The 17485-nt window shown below is 44.1% G+C and overlaps 1 protein-coding gene across 2 annotated transcripts in view; it reads left to right on the forward strand.

Annotated features, from left to right (window-relative positions):
• The window catches only part of LOC101164539 (opioid-binding protein/cell adhesion molecule-like), a 134165-nt gene that overhangs the window by 67136 nt on the left and 49544 nt on the right, over positions 1-17485 (forward strand). For both annotated transcript variants that reach the window (XM_011473260.3, XM_011473259.3), the window contains one exon: positions 15327-15559. In XM_011473260.3, coding sequence (XP_011471562.1) covers positions 15327-15559 — 233 coding nt within the window. The remainder of the gene's footprint in view (positions 1-15326; positions 15560-17485) is intronic.

Below are 17485 nucleotides of genomic sequence, written 5' to 3' on the forward strand. Positions count from 1 at the left end.
AGATCGAGTGTGCCACCTTTAACATGTGTGGGCCCAGACACATGCTGAGTAAAGTTAAAAGAGTCCATTAGGCTGATAAAACCACTGGCAAATAGATCAGAGTCATCATTAATATGCATGTTAAAATCACCAACTATGATCAGGTTAGACAGCTTCATAGTGGAAGAAAGAAAGTCGCTGAACTCCTGTAGAAACACACCATTTGATCCAGGTGGACGGTAGACAACGGCACAGTGAAGGGGGTACTTATTCCCGACTTTGATCACCTGGAGCTCGAATGAAGAAAACTGAACAGCGCTCACCGAGCGGCATAGGAGGCGATTCCGAAAGACCGCGGCGACTCCCCCTCCACGACCCGATGGCCGAGGCCGTCCGATGAAGGAGTAACCGGCCGGGCAGAGTTCAATGAGGGACGAATGGTCGGAATTCCGCTGCCAAGTTTCAGTCAGAAACATAAGATCCACGTTCCTGGAGTCGATAAGATCGTTTAGCAGAAACGATTTGTTAGCCACGGATCGGGCGTTGAGGAGCGCCATGCTCAGAGGGGAGGGAGCCCGGCGCAAGTTGTCAGCGACCCGCGTCAGGGGCCGCAGGAGCTGAGGGTTAGAACCCAGGCAGTCCGAGAATCCGGAAACCACAGGGAGAGGCGACCATGTCAAAGAAGAGATTGGATGAACGGTCCTCAGGTAGCACGGCCTCAGAAAACCAGACCCTGCGTGTCCAAGCAGGGACTCGGGAAAAGCATCTGGGTCGGTGGAAGTCGACAGATGACAGCTGACCAGGAACGCTCGTCGCCGTCTACAAGACACTCCTCGCTTCCATCGCAGCCTGATCTTTACCTGGACGCCAGCTCTTTTCCCTCTCCTCCTCCACCGAGATCCGCGTGGCACCGGTAGGCCCTCAGTCAGGACACCGGCTGGAGGCGCCAGATGCAGGGAACGAAGAACGCCGGCGCAGGAAGAAGAGGTATCTTTGCCGATCAGCGAAAGTCCAATAGACAGCAGTGTAAGGCGGTCGTAAACAAAAGCAGCTAAAACGTCGTTTGCAAGAAACAAAATAATAAGCACAGAAAGAAACAGAACTGTAAATTTCTGTGAGAGTGTCCTGCCGGCAGCGGCTAAGCCAAACACAGGCGCCATCTTGCCACATGCAAGAAATCCAAATGTCAATTCTCTGCTATCTTCAGGTACAGGATACATGGAATACAAGTACAAATACTTTCAACTGTCAGATATCTACAGGGGCAAAAATGCTAAATTCCCAATTGACAGGTAAAACAGTAATACAATAGGATGATAAAATATGAAATAGAATAGAATAGAAGGGTATTTAATAATCCCTGAGGAATTTTTTTTAAAATGGCCATTTTAAAAAAACACATAAACACACACGCATTACAAATAGAAATATCACAAAATAAAAAGATTGATAAAAAAAGGTAAATAATTGGAAAATCAGTGGGTAAAATTAAAAGAAATTACTTGTAAGATGCCCTGCCACAGAGTTGTATTGCCTGATGGCACGAGGAACAAAAGATTGTCACGCTGTCACATTCAGTAATTCCTAGAGAATAAATAAAAACACTACAAACATGGATTAGATCATTTAGCTGTCTTATCTTAAATTACATAATTTTCAAATATATGAATGGGGAATTTTTTTAAAACACTCTTGCTATGATAACTTGAGCTTGTAGTAAAGAACACCTTTAAAAAAAATCAGAGACAAGACACTGATCACAGGAAGCCTGTGTGTAATACTTACAGTAACTTCTACTCAAATCACTGTTGACAGCTGATTTCTCCCATCCACCCTTTCTGTGACTACTTATCGACTACAAAACAGCCTAAAAACATAATGTTTGGGATTCTTGTCATTACGTCATTGGAAGTAAAGATACGGGGATTTTAGTGGCTGTCACTCTGACACAATCTCACAGGGCTTTTCAGCACAATACGGGTTCTAACGTTAGAAACTTAATGAGGCTTCTTTCATTCATCAGTGGATTCATGTATGTTATGTTTAAAAAATGCCGTTTTCATGAATGTCATATGAATTAACTTTGTTGCACATATCCACCCCGTCTTAAAGTCTGGGTTGTGAAAATGCTGTGTCTAACTTTAACCCGGATCGCGTTTACATAAGGCAGCACACGGAACAACTAGCTAGTTAGCATAGCATAGCATCAGTGTTTAAACAAATCGCCGTCTCCAAATCAATACTTTTTATTAAACTTTCTTTGCTGCTGTAAATCCGGCATGCTTTTCCCCTTAGTTCCTTATGAATCATGTTAAGAACCTACAGATCATTGGCTATAGACGCTAGCTTGAACCGACACCGGCTTGAACTTCACTCACACTCACACAGACACAACTTGCACAGGCTAAGCAAAACAAAGCTGAGCTAATTTGCGGTGGGGGTACTCTGCAAACGACTCGGCTGCAGTGTTCATAAAGCATTCACACATGTCACTTGGCAAAGGAGAACGCTTCAACTTAGTATTCAATAACATTACAGGACGTACAACGAGGGAATGATCAAATAAATGCATTACTTACGGGCTGAGACTGATCCCGTTCAGAAGACCTCTCCGCCATGTTTGCCGCCCGCGTCCTTTCAACTGCTGTGCTGAACAGCTCCCTCCCTCGTCACTTTGAAAGTGAGGAGTGTAAGGGGCCATTCGATTGGTTAAAAGCGAACCCGCCTGCTTTGCCGATGAGTTTGATTGACAGATTCACTAGCCAATGGTGAGATTAGTTGACCCGCTCCGTCAGATGAGTCTCAATATTCACCGTAGAAAAATCTCTCTCACACACGGGGAGATTCACAAACGAGAACGGGATTTTGAATGCACAGTCTGCAATTCGAATGATCTGTGGGTTCACCTCACATGTGTACCTAAAAATCATGTTTGTGAAGCACTTACTGTGCATTTTTGATACATTTATTGTGAATTTCTAAAATGTTTTTGTGAAAAACAGTGTGCACATTTGTGAGAAACACTTATTGTGCATTTGTAAAACATTTAGTGTGCATGTATGAAACACAATCTGTGTGTTTGTGAAACACAGGGTGTGTATTTCCGAATTTATTTTTCACGTTTGCATAAAATGACATTTGTGAATCGGAGCGTGTGCATTTGTAAAACCGGTTGTGTGCATTTCTGATTATTGAGACTGAATTAACTCCATATTCGGCTGCTTATCTGAACGACCATCTGACCAGAAGGAATGCTGAAATCTCAAAACATGCACGGCTTCTCAGGAAGCGTAAGCAGATTTAGAACAGTTGGGTTAAAGGCTGCAGGATTTACGTCAAACCACTCGGTCCAGAGGACCGGTCCAAGGTTCTGGTTGTGAACACCATGAAAGACTTTGAAAAGTGTTTAATCACGGTCGTCTGAAACAACATGGAGTAATAAACCAAAGAGCCAAATAATTTCAAGAAATATGACACGTGGATTCATCACTTTCTCTGTATGTCTGACGTCACCTGAATAACAACAGAGTTCTGACCTGCAGACAACTTCACCTCAACTTTCACCGTCGCTGATATCAGCTGAAGAAGGATATGGACCTGAATCTAATGTCTGCAGTCATAACATCGAAGAGAACAAACTCTGTTCAAACTCAGAAGATCAGCTGTTATCAGTAAAAGAAGAAATACCAACCTTGGACAATCGACAGTTATGGACCCTTTTTACTTTTCCCCTACATCATTACTTTATTATAAAAAATAAAAATAAAAATACAAATTTTTTTTAAAAAAAAGTAAAACAAATGATTAATCACTTATTGAAAATTGTTAAATTGATTGACTTTTAATGATATTACTTCACTTTCTCCAAAAATTGATAAATTGATTCAAAAATCTTTCCTAATGTAGCATAATTTTGCACATGTTTTTAACTTTTGATACTTGATGAAATTTTGCTATGAAAATTCTTGAAACAGTTTTGTCTACTTAACTGATATAGTATTATGTTTTATTCATATGAATGGCTTTTACAAGTAACATAATCTGCATATATTTCAGATGACTGATCTGCATTTGCCATGTTGATTTCTAAAATAGTTATTTTTGACGTAATACTTAAGTAATTCATCTTTGTCATGTGCTTTATCGATATCTTATGATTTTTAATTCTGTCTGATAAAAACTGTGAACCGGATATTGATAAATCATGTAATAAAATGGTTATAGTATAACGGGGTGGGATTATATGAGTTTGCTTCCTTCCACTCCCTTTCAAGCAATATTTATTAATATGTCTAATTATCTTTTGATCTTTCCAGGTATCTGTTGTAGCCACTCCTCCAGCTTGGGGGTTACTGCCCCGAGTGCTCCAATTACTACAGGCACCACTGTCACCTTCACTTTCCAGGCTTTCTCCAGTTCTTCTCTGAGTCCCTGGTATTTCTCCAGTTTCTCATGTTCCTTCTTCCTGATGTTCCCATCGCTTGGCACTGCCACATCCACCACAACGGATTTCCTCTGTTCTTTATCCACCACTACAATGTCTGGTTGGCTCCCCATTACCATCCTATCAGTCTGGATCTGGAAGTCCCATGGGATCTTTGCCCTCTCATTCTCTACCACCTTCAGAGGTGTTTCCCATTTTGATCTTGGGGTTTCCAGTTCATATTCTGCACACATGTTTCTGTATATTATTCCTGCCACTTGATTGTGGCATGTATGCTTTCCCTGCCAGCATCTTACACCCTGCAGTTATGTGCTGGGTATATATACACATGTATGTATACGTATGTGTACACATGTATGTATACACATGTATGTATACACACATACATACATACATACACTGTGCAGACCAAAAGTTTGAAAATGCCTTCTCATTCAAAGAGAAACTGTAGATTTACACTGAAGGCATAAAAACTATGAATTAACACATGTGGAATTATGTACATAACAAAAAAGTACACTGACCAAAAATATAAATGCAACCCTTTTGTTATTGCTCCCATATTTTATGGTATGAACTCAAAGAACGGAAACATTTTCCACATACACAAAATAACCAGTTCCCTGAAATATTGTTCACAAATCTGTCCAAATCTGTGATAGTGAGCACTTCTCCTTTGCCAAGACAATCCATCCCACCTCACAGGTGTGCCATATCAAGATGCTGATTAGACAGCATGATTATTGCACAGGTGTGCCTTAGACTGACCACAAGAAAAGGCCACTCTGAAATCTTCAGTTTTGTTTTATTGAGGGGGTCAAGGGACTCAGACAACCAGTCAGTATCTGGTGTGACCACCATTTGCCTCATGAAGTGCGACACATCTCCTTCACATAGAGTTGATCAGGTGGTCTATTGAGGTCTGGGGAATGTTGGTCCACTCTTCTTCAATGGCTGTGCGAAGTTGCTGGATATTGGCAGGAACTGGAACACGCTGTCATATACGCCGATCCAGAGCATCCCAAACATGCTCAATGGGTGACATGTCCGGTGAGTATGCTGGCCATGCAAGAACTGGGATGTTTTCAGCTTCCAAGAATTGTGTACAGACCATTGCAACAAGGGGCTGTGCATCATCATGCTGCAACATGCGGTGATGTGGTTGGATGGCACAACAATGGGCCCCAGGATCTCGTCACGGTATCTCTGTGCATTCAAAATGCCATCAATGAAATATACCTGTGTTCTTTGCCCATAACAGTTGCCTGCCCATACCATAACCCCACCACCACCATGGGCTATTCGATCCACAACATTGACATCAGAAAACCGCTCACCCACACGACGCCACACACGCTGTCTGCCATCTGCCCTGAAAAGTGTAAACCGGGATTCATCCGTGAAGAGAACATCTCTCCAACGTGCCAGACGCCATCGCATGTGAGCATTTGCCCACTCAAGTCTGTTACGACGACGAACTGGAGTTAAGTTGAGACCTCGATGAGGACGACGAGCATGCAGATGAGCTTCCCTGAGACGGTTTCTGACAGTTTGTGCAGAAATTCTGTGGTTATGCAAACCGATTGTTTCAGCAGCTGACCGAGTGGCTGGTCTCAGATGATCTTGGAGGTGGACATGCTGGATGTGGAGGTCTTTGGCTGGTGTGGTTACACGAGGTCTGCGGTTGTGAGGCCGGTTGGATGTGCTGCCAAATTCTCGGAAAAGCCTTTAGAAACGGCTTATGGGGGAGAAATGGACATTCAATTCCCTAGCACAGGGGTCGGCAACCTTTTATACTCAAAGAGCCATTTGGGACCGCCCCTAATGAAAAGAAAGCACCCCGAGCCACAACCCGTTTTGACATCATTATATATATTATGCATGTATATATTATATCTAGGGTGCTCATTACGTCGATCGCGATCGACCGGTCGATCTTCAAGGACATGAGTGTAGATCGGCCAGAAAAGATTTAAAAAAAAAAAAAGTACTTCTTAAAAATCCACCAGCCAATCAAAATCCTCACTGAGAAGTACGGGACTTGATTGACATGTAGATTAGCAAATCGGACACCGTCTGAAACATACATCACTGCAAATGCACATTGTATTATTTAAAGGATGATACTGCGGCAGCGTGTGGGAGGAGCTACCAGCTGAAGTTATGGTCTGATCGCTGCATGGAGCGATGTGTTTGTCAATGCATGGTAGTACAGTGGTCGAGAGGTGCAAGACACGCTTACATTTCAGATACAGCAACAGCAAAACCCAGTACAAATGAACAAATCACGAAACACAACAGCAAATACTGAAACACAACAGCAAATCACGTAACACATCAGCAAATCACGAAACACAACAGCAAATCACGAAAGACAACAGCAAATACTGAAACACCACAGTAAATCACGAAACACAACAGCAAATCATGAAACACAACAGCAAATCACGAAACAACAGCAAATCACGAAACACAACAGCAAATACTGAAACACAACAGTAAATCACGAAACACAACAGCAAATCACAAAACACAACAGCAAATACTGAAACACAACAGCAAATACTGAAACACAACAGCAAATACTGAAACACAATAGCAAATACTGAAACACAACAGCAAATCACGAAACACACCAGCAAATCACGAAACACACCAGCAAATACTGAAACACAACAGCGAATCACGAGACACAATAGCAAATACTGAAACACAATAGCAAATACTGAAACACAACAGCAAATCACGAAACACAACAGCAAATCACGAAACACACCAGCAAATCACGAAACACACCAGCAAATACTGAAAAACAACAGCAAATCATGAAACACAGTAGCAAATACTGAAACACAACAGCAAATCATGAAATGACAATGACAGAACAAATGACAGAGTCCTGAAACACAAAAGCAATTTGGGTGAAAACTAACAAATACTGAATTACAAAAACAATCTCGATTCAAATGAACAAATCCAGAAACACAACAAGGAAAGCGGAGAAACGGCGTCTAACAGAAACGGAACGTCCTGAATCTCGGAAGTGACGTAATATAAGACTAATTGTGTATTATCCTTTACATTTCCTTATTACTGTCTTTTTTATGTGGACATTTTCAATACATAAGACAGTCCAAAAGCATTTCTTCAATTGTATTACTACAATAAAAATTACAACAACGTTTAGCAAGGTAAAGTTTTTGCTTTTCCGGTATTAAGGGTATTCCCTCTCCGTTAAGGCCACTCTAGCAAAAATGCTTCAGGGCTGTTTCATGTATTTAAAATGTCCACATAAAGAAAACAGTAATTAATAACATTTAAAAAATCATACACAATTAGTTTTATATAACGTCCATTTCTGTTAGAAGCCACGTCTCCGCTTTCATTGTTGTGTTTCTGGTTTTGGTCATTTGTAACGGGGTTATTTATTTGTAATTCTGTATTTGTTTCAGGACTCTGTAATTTTCATGATTTGCTGTTGTGTTTCACGATTTGCTGTTGTGTTTCATGATTTGCTGTTGTGTTTCGTGATTTGCTGTCGTGTTTCAGTTCTTGCTATTGTGTTTCGTGATTTGCTGTTGTGTTTGATGATTTGCTGTTGTGTTTCGTGATTTGCTGTTGTGTTTCACGATTTGCTGTTGTGTTTCACGATTTGCTGTTGTGTTTCAGTGTTTGCTGTTGTGTTTCACGATTTGCTGTTGTGTTTCATGATTTGCTGTTGTGTTTCAGTATTTGCTGTTGTGTTTCAGTATTTGCTGTTGTGTTTCGTGATTTGCTGTTGTGTTTTGTGATTTGTTCATTTGTACTGGGATTTGCTGTTGATGTATCTTAAATGTAAGCGTGTCTTGCACCTCTCGGCCACCGTATGGTAGACACGAAGAATGTGGAGAGATCAGGTTTATTATTTTGAAGAGTTCTACTTGGTAATCATGTTTCCATGTTTGAGTTCATAAAATCATCCCAGGGAGTCTCTGCTTCAACTCCCGCAGGGAAAGCTGCGTCTCAATCTGACGCCCGTGTTTGCATCTCTGACAGAATTTGAAGCCAAAGACCTTGCTTCAAATGCTGGTCCTTGCTCCTGAGTGCTGGGCCCCGCCAAATTTCCAACTGTGGCCGAGCCTGGTCGGGCCATATTTACAACACCCCTTGTGGGCCCTCTTTTTTTCCCCGGGGTTCCCCCCTCCTGGGCGGGGGCGGCGGGCCCCCTGCCTCGCTCCTCCCTGGACCAACCGTGGGCCGGGCGGATGGCTGCCTGGAGTGCGGAGCGGGTCTCCCTTGGGGGGTCCTGGCTCGTACCTGGGGTTGGGGCGGGGGGATGCCCGGAACTCCTGGGTGGTGGTGGGGTGCTCGTTTGGGGCTGTGGGCGTCCTTCTCCGGTGGGGCCCTGCGTTGGGTTCTCCCGGCGCGGCGGGGGGGCTGCTCTCCTGGTTGGGCTGGGGCGGCGCTCTCTTTCCCTCCGTGCCTCCCTGGCCTCTGGCTCTGGGGGCCTTGCGGCGGCCCTGCTGGCCCTGGCCTGGGTGACGGGCTTGGTCGCCCGGGCGGCGGTTGTTCCCTGCCGGTTCCCATGTGGCGTTGGGGGGATTCCGGCTGCCGCTGCTGCTGCGGTGGGGGTCTTGGGGTGGGGATGGCTGGGCACTCTCCCTCTTTCTTTTCACGTTCCACCATCCATTTTAGAAGAACATAAACACTCACCTGAGCACTGGTGTTAGCTCACCTTTGCACTAACAGTTTGCATGACTGAATGACTGAAATATTTCACACTAGTTGGTTTTAAGGCATAAGTATGCGTGTGTGAACACTATCTGTTTTGTGTACATGTCGACAGGTGGACATTTTTGCAGCTAGCAGGTGTGTTTATAACATTTGAGTGTGTGTGTGGACGGGCCCCGCCCTTTTTGTACTGCATTTGAACCTTACCATAATGATTAACAACCAGTAAACTTGTTGCTGTATGCTGCTTCATGGTCTTATCCCCCTTCCCCTCCTATTATCACCCCCCTCTCTCTAGCGTCCCTCTCTCTTCTTCCCCTCTTTCCTTTTCCGTCCGGTCCAACACCAAAGATTTTCAGACATGATTGAAATTAATAAAGTTTGGCCTCAATTACAAAAGGGGTTTATTCAGACATACCTTTGGTTTGTCTGAAGATTAATAACCCCTCTTGTTAAAGCAAAATATGTCCAACACAAGAGGCCCTCAGCTCTCATCTGTCTGCCCAGCTGTTGGACAGGACAAGTTAAAAAAAAAAAAAAAAAAAAGAAAGAATTTGAAGCCAAAGCCCCTCCCCCACCTCTCTACCTGCTTTACCTCTCTACCTGTTCACCTGTTCACATCCTCTGCAGCTGAAAGTTGTTTCCCCCGCGCTCCTTAGTGTGTGTCTCCTACACAGAGAGCGCAAAATACGGTCATCATAGGTTGACACGATAGTCGGGGCGCTCCAGCGAAGCACAAGGATGAAAGAGTCGGACGCAGGTTATAGCGGGGAGAGAGCGGGTTAAACAATTGATGGAAGAAGGCGGCCCGCTGAAGAAATATTCAATAGTGTACACATTTTATTATTAGTCTGAACTATCTTTTATTTAGAAAAATCTTTTATTTTGGGTGGTGGGTGGTGCTGGGCCTGGGGTGTCGGCGCCTCCGGGGGTGGGGCCCCTGGGCTGGGTGGGCCTGGCCCATTTGCTTAGGGGGCGGCTGGGGGACAGCTGTTTGACCACCGGGGGACAGTCTACCAGCTGTCCCCAACTTACCCCCTTCCTCATATAACCTCATATTAGGGTGAGGGGGTGGGGGGTTTAGCCTGCGATGCGCCTTGGGGGGGAGCTACTTGGCAGTGGCCCCCCTCCTATGGTTGCCGTATGGAGTGGGCCCCCCCTCTTTCGGTTTTATTTGCACCTTAGACATGTAGGGTCCTTAGTAGGGGGGGTGCTTGGACATCACTGCCAGCAAGCAGCAGATGTCCTCCTAGTACCCTACCCACCAATTTTAACCGCACCTTAGACATTTAGGGCCCCTTGGTGGGGAGGGTGAGGGGACATCACTGTGAGTAATCAGGAGATGTCCCCTTAGTGCCCTACTCGCCAATTTTAACTGCACCCCCCTTAGTACACACACCCCTCCCCCTTTAATATATACATTCCAACATAAACACACACACATAGACACACACACCCTGTCAAACACACATACACGCACACACATTTTGCAAGGAAGGTGGGACCTGGGTCCATCTGTCCCCTACCCCTTCCCTGGTGGGGGGTGCAGGCCCCTTGGCAACGGCGGCCGTGTCCCCTGGGTGCCGGCTTCCTGGGCCCGGCGGTGCTCTCTCCGCACGGTGGGGGGGTTCACATTACACCTGAGCCGGGGGTGTTCATGTCCCTGGGGGGTGGGTCCTGGTCCTTGCCCCTGAGCGCTGGGCCCCGCCAAACTTCCAACAGTGGCCGAGCCTGGTCGGGCCATATTTACAACACACCTTGTGGGCCCCCTTCTTTTCCCGGGGTTCCCCCCTCCTGGGCGGGGGCGGTGGGCCCCTGCCTTGCTCCTCCCTGGACCAACCGTGGGCCGGGTGGGTGGCTGCCTGGAGTGCGGAGCGGGTCTCCCTTGGGGGGTCCTGGCTCGTACCTGGGGTTGGGGCGGGGGGATGGCCGGAACTCCTGGGTGGTGGTGGGGTGCTCGTCTGGGGCTGTCGGCGTCCTTCTCCGGTGGGGCCCTGCATTGGGCTCTCCCGGCGCGGCGGGGGGGCTGCTTTCCTGGTTGGGCTGGGGCGGCGCTCTCTTTCCCTCTGCGCCTCCCTGCTCTCTGGCTCTGGGGGCCTCGCGGCGGTCCTGCTGGCCCTGGCCTGGGTGGCGGTCTTGGTCGCCCGGGGTGCGGTTGTTCCCTGCCTGTTCCCGTGTGGCGTTGGTGGGATTCTGGGATTCCGGCTGCTGCTGCTGTTGCAGCGGGGGTCTGGGTGTGGGGCTGGCTGGGCGCTTCTCCTCCTTCTTTTCACATTCCACCATCCATTTTAGAAGAACATAAACACTCACCGAAACACAGGTGTTAGCTCACCTTTGCACTAATAGTTTGCATGATTGAATGAATGAAAGATTTCACACTTGTTGGTTTAAAGGCATAGGTATGCGTTTGTGAACACTATCTATTTTGTGTACATGTTGACATGTGGACATTTTTGCAGCTAGCAGGTGTGTTGATAACATTTGAGTGTGTGTGGACAGGCCCCGCCCTTTTTGTACTACATTTGAACCGTACCGTAATGATAAACAACCAGTAAACCTGTCTGCTCTATGCTGCTTCATGGTCTTACCCCCCCCTCTCACTATCACCCCCCTCTCTCTAACATCCCTCTCTCTTCTTCCCTTCTTTCCTTTTCCGTCCGGTCCAACACCAAAGATTTCCAAACATGGTTGAAATTAATAAAGTTAGACCTCAATTACAAAAGGAGTTTATTCAGTCATACCTTTGGTTTGTCTGAAGATTAATAACCCCTCTTGTTAAAGTAAAATATGTCCAACACAAGAGGCCCTCAGCTCTCATCTGCCTGCCTAGCTGTTGGACAGGACAAGTTTAAAATAAAAAGAAAAAAAAAGAAAAATCTTTTATTTTGCTAAATCAGTCCAGTACGAAAAAAAAACATCAACAAAAGCTGTGTTGGGCGGTTTTTGGCTGGGTCTGGCGTTTTCAGATGACTTTTGGGCTGGAAAACTGTGACTCTATCTGGCAACACTGGCGCAAACTCTCTGTCATCAGAAAGTTGCTCTCTGCCCCGCGGCACGTCAAGTTCCCGGCAGAAGATCGGAGTGTTTATGGAAGCCGCCCCGCGTGTGTCCTCCTGCTATCATCTCTGCAGTTCTCGCCCGCTAAATACGAGCTCATTGAGGAAGCTGGTTTTTACGTGGCACACACTTCGTACAGAGCCAGCAGCGCCTTTAAAATGCCATGAAAAATGAACAAACTAAAATAAAATTGTAGTGTTATAAAATACTCATAGTATTTCCATAGTCACAGGGAGCCACAACAAAAGGATGAAAGAGCCACATGTGGCTCCGCAGCCATGGGTTGCCGATCCCTGCCCTAGCAACAGCTCTGGTGGACATTCCTGCTATCAGCATGCCAATTGCACGCTCCCTCAAAACTTGCAACATCTTTGGCATTGTGCTGTGTGATACAACTGAAGATTTCAGAGTGGCCTTTTCTTGTGGCCAGTCTAAGGCACACCTGTGCCATAATCATGCTGTCTAATCAGCATCTTGATATGGCACACCTGCGAGGTGGGATGGATTGTCTTGGCAAAGAAGAAGTGCTCACTATCACAGATTTAGACAGATTTGTGAACAATGTTTCAGAGAACTGGTTATTTTGTGTATGTGGAAAATGTTTCATATCTTTGAGTTCATACCATAAAAAATGGGAACAATAACAAAAGTGTGGCGTTTATATTTTTGGTCAGTGTATGAAACAACTGAAAATATGTCATATTGTAGGTTCTTCATAGTAGCCACCTTTTGCTTTGATTACTGCTTTGCACACTCTTGGCATTCTCTTAATGAGCTTCTAGAGGTAGTCACCTGAAATGTTTTTTAGTTCACAGGTGTTCCCTGTCAGGTTTAATAAGTGTGATTTCTTGCCCTTTAACCCCTTGTGCTATCCTAGGCACTTTGACATTGGAGTTGGGTCATCTAGACCACATAAGACTGCGCTGAACCTTTTTTTCTTCAATGATTTGTGATTCTCACTGGTGTCCATGGATTACATGAAATCTTTCCTCCTTTATCCACTTTTGTCATGGTAGGGAGAACACGTCAATGGTCATCTTGACCCTATAGGATAGCACAAGGGATAAATGGGGTTGGGACCATCAGTTATGTTGTGCAGAGGTCAGTTGGATACACTGCTGATAGTCCTACTGAATAAACTGTTAGAATTTGGATTATGGCAAGAAAAAAGCAGCTAAGTACAGAAAAACGAGTGGACATCATTACTTTAAGAAATGAAAGTCAATCAGTCCAAAAAATTAGGAAACTTGGAACGTGTCTCCACGTTCAGTCACAAAAACCATCAAGCGCTACAAAGAAACTGGCTCACATGCGGACCGCCCTAGGAGAGGAAGACCAAGAGTCACCTTTGCTGCGGAGGATAAGTTTATCCGAGTCAGCAACCTCAGAAATGGCACACAGAGTTCTAGCAGCAGACACATCTCTACAACAACTGTTAAAGGAGACTGTGTGAATCAGGCCTTCATGGTAGAACATCTGCTAGGAAACCACTGCTAAAGAAAGGCAACAAGCAGAAGAGACTTGTTTGGACTAAAGAACACAAGGAATGGACATTAGACCAGTGGAAATCTGGGCTTTGGTCTGATGAGTCCAAATGTGAGATTTTTGGTTCCAACCACCGTGTCTTTGTGCGACGCAGAAAAGGTGAACGGATGGACTCTACATGCCTGGTTCCCACCGTGACGCATGGAGGAGGAGGTGTGATTGTGTGGGGGTGCTTTGCTGGTGACACTGTTGGGGATTTATGTCAAATTGAAGGCATACTGAACCAGCATGGCTACCACGGCATCTTGCTATCCATGCTATTCCATCCGGTTTGGGTTTAGTAGGACCATCATTTATTTTTCAACAGGACAATGACCCCAAACACACCACCAGGCTGTGTGAGGGCTATTTGACCAAGGAGGGTGATGGGGGGCTGCACCAGATGACCTGGCCTCCACAGTCACCGGACATGAACCCAATTCAGATGGTTTAGGGTGAGCTGGACCGCAGAGTGAAGGCACAGGGCCAACAAGTGCTAAGCATTCTGGGAACTCCTTCAAGACTGTTGGAAGACCATTTCAGGTGACTACCTCTAGAAGCTCATCCAGAGAATGCCAAGAGTCTGCAAAGCATAAGGTGGCTACCATGAAGAAACTACAATATGATATATTTTCAGCTGTTTCACACTTTTCTAATTCATAGTTTTGATGCCTTTAGTGTGAATCTAAAAGTTTCAAGGTCATGAAAATAAAGAAAACTCTTTGAATGGGAACGTGTGTGTGTCGGGTCCTCTACCAGAGGCCTACGCAGTATCCTAGCTGTTTGCTGGACTGAGAAGTCTGAGGTCTTTCCAGGTATCTGTTGTAGCCACTCTTCCGGCTTGGGGTTTACTGTCGAGAGTGCTCCAATTATCAATGTCACTTTCACTTTCCATGCTTTCTATAGTTCTTCTCTGAGTCCCTGCTATTTCTCCACTTTGTCATGTTCCTTCTTCTTGATGTTTCCATCGCCTCCTGCTCTTGTTGTACTGGCAAATTAATATGGTGGATGTGTTGGAATTCTGAACAATCCTGGGAAAAAGTGTAAAGAGGCAATCTACTGTCATAACAATCACTTGCTTTATTTAGCCACCCACCTGCTATACTGTCATAACAATCACTTGCTTTATTTAGCCACCCACCTGCATAGCAGGAGTGTCTGTTGCTTCATTTTCTAGGGCCACTTCTGATTAGTGAAATCCTTGGGGCTTGTGTTACCAGTGCCTTCTGTTATCGTAATTAACTATTCCTTAAAGATTTTTATGACTTCATAGTAACATTTTGCTAATGGGTAAGTCAGACAGAGTAATACTCTGTTGGAAACAGCAATTAAATAAAAAGATGTGATGGTAGTGCTCTTGCTACAGCCTTGGAAGGGATTACTTCGCTTGTGCTCTGCATAATTTGATGCATTAGGGAAAGTGACCAAACAGGAAATGAATATTGTTAGATTAGACACAAAGAGAGTCTGTTCTATAAGTCAAGGTAAAGATATTTTTTTTGCTCGACTTATTTAAAGCAAGAATACAGATTATTTCAGTAAGTGTCAGTTATAGAATATTTGTACCAAAAAAAAAAAAAGACTAAAGTAGTTTGTGTTTGTTCTCTCCTAGGTGTGAACAGGGAAATGCTGTTACACGCACAGCATGGCTAAACCGGTCTAGTATTCTCTATGCTGGGGAAGACAAGTGGTCAGTGGATCCTAGAGTTAGTCTGGTGACTCTTAACCAAGAAGAGTTCACAATCAAGATTGACAATGTGGACATGACAGATGAAGGGCAGTACGTGTGTGCGGTCCAGACAAGCAGTCGGCCAAGAACAACCTCAGTGCACATCCTTGTTCAAGGTAATAAAAAAAGAGACAAGGTCATTTCAGCTCTACAGGTGATTTCAGCACCAAGTAACCTAAAAAACACCAACATTTGGAAACATGTATGCTTTATGACTTCATAGCAAGTTTTTGAGACTTGTTTCAGTATTCTCTAGAGCAGTGGTCTCCAACCTTTTTCAGGCCACGGATTGGTTAAATGTCAGACAATATTTTTACAGACCTTTCCCCATAAGTTTGTGTTTAATATTTTTAAGCTTCCGGTTTCTCAAAAAAAGAAAAAAAAAAAACAACATTTTTCAAATTAAAATTCTACTAAAAGAAATTTTGTGAAAAAAACAAACAAAAAAAACAGATTTTTTTATTTTACAGATGACAAAGATTAAATTAAACAAAGTTGTTGATTTGTAAAAACCTCAAAACCAGGGGGGTATTCCAGAAAGCAGGTTATGCTAGCTCCCACGATAAGTTTGAGGCTAAGGAAGTTGATAACCTCAGCTTTTGGTTCCAGAAATGGAGGTATGTTTCAGGGTAGGTCAAGTTACCATGGCAACTCATGCTCTGAACATAACCTGGTCTGGAGCAGGTTTAGTTGAAGCTTAGTTTGTTTTCAGAGAGGTGAAGCAGCATGGCGTGTCCATTTAAAGATGACTTAGTGGATGAAGAAGCTCAGATAATACTTTTTCCACCATGAGAGGGTGATAAGACCACATATGGATGTTGGAAAGATAAACTTTTTTACTTTGATCTAACTTAATTATTTGCTTCAGTTAAGATAAATCATTTTTTTTGTTAGGTCACCTTAAAAATAACACGTAGTTTTCAGACAATTATTTTCCTTTCGTTCAAATTAATTCAATTAAGTAGGTGTAACTTTGGTGCTGACGTTAGATCGGCACCGCAAGGGATTCTGGGATATTATTCCCTTTACCTGTCTGGACGGATTTGGGTTTAAGTGTGGGTTTTTTACAAAATGTGTTTAGTTGTATAGCTGTTTTACTGTGTTTCACCGTGTTTTGCCGAGCTATTTTGTCCTACTATGCTAACGTCTCTGCACCATGAGTGAGAGTAAGGGAGAGGATGATGAGTTTATATAGCACCCCTACCTCTTAATCATGTTATGACAGTGACGGAAAATTCTTTAACGAATTTTTGCACTCCGTGCATTTTTTTTCCGTTCTTTTTATTGTTATAAAAATGAGCATATCTGCCGGCTCAAACTTAGACATATGTAATTTCAAGAAATATAAGTAATTAAGATGGAAAAAAGATTAATGGAGTAATGTGACATTTAGTTAGATAAATACGTAAATTTGAGTTGTATAAACAATTATTGAGTTTGAATTAATTTAAGTAAATTATTTAAATTATTTTTCAGCCATGTTACTTTTTTGATGGACTTGTAATTTTTTTCCGCCGTCATTAAAATCTCAGACTCCGTCAGCGCTTTCTTTTTTTTTTTCACCACGCGTTTCCATGGTGACTCCAGAAATCGGCGATCTATTGAGAATGTCTCTATGTACCGTGCGTTAACCCAGGGTTACCAAGTCGAGCGTAATTACGCCAACTCATATCCGGTCTTTTGGAACCGACATACCCAGAGTAAGCAAGTTCAGGCGGATTTCAGCCAGAGTTCAGGCTTAAAGTCAGGCTAGTTTAAACATGCTTCCTGGAATACCCCCCAGCAATACAGTTTTCTCCTAGAACACCATTATGACACTGAGAACTCAACCCCGTCTCAGATCATCTTTCTTTGCAAAAGGTTTCATCCTATTTTGTTTTTGTCACAAGGACAGGCAGACAGGTGGAACCGACTGCAGCAGGTTTATTTGCTCAGCTAAAAGTCCACAAAGCTAACTCAGGGTCAGGCGTCAATGACAGTCATAAGTTCATCAGAGGATAGAAAGGGTAATCAGGATCCAGGCAAGAGTCAAGGCAGGCAGC

The sequence above is a fragment of the Oryzias latipes genome, chromosome 14 (genome assembly GCF_002234675.1).
Source record: "Oryzias latipes chromosome 14, ASM223467v1".
Lineage (NCBI taxonomy): Eukaryota > Metazoa > Chordata > Actinopteri > Beloniformes > Adrianichthyidae > Oryzias > Oryzias latipes.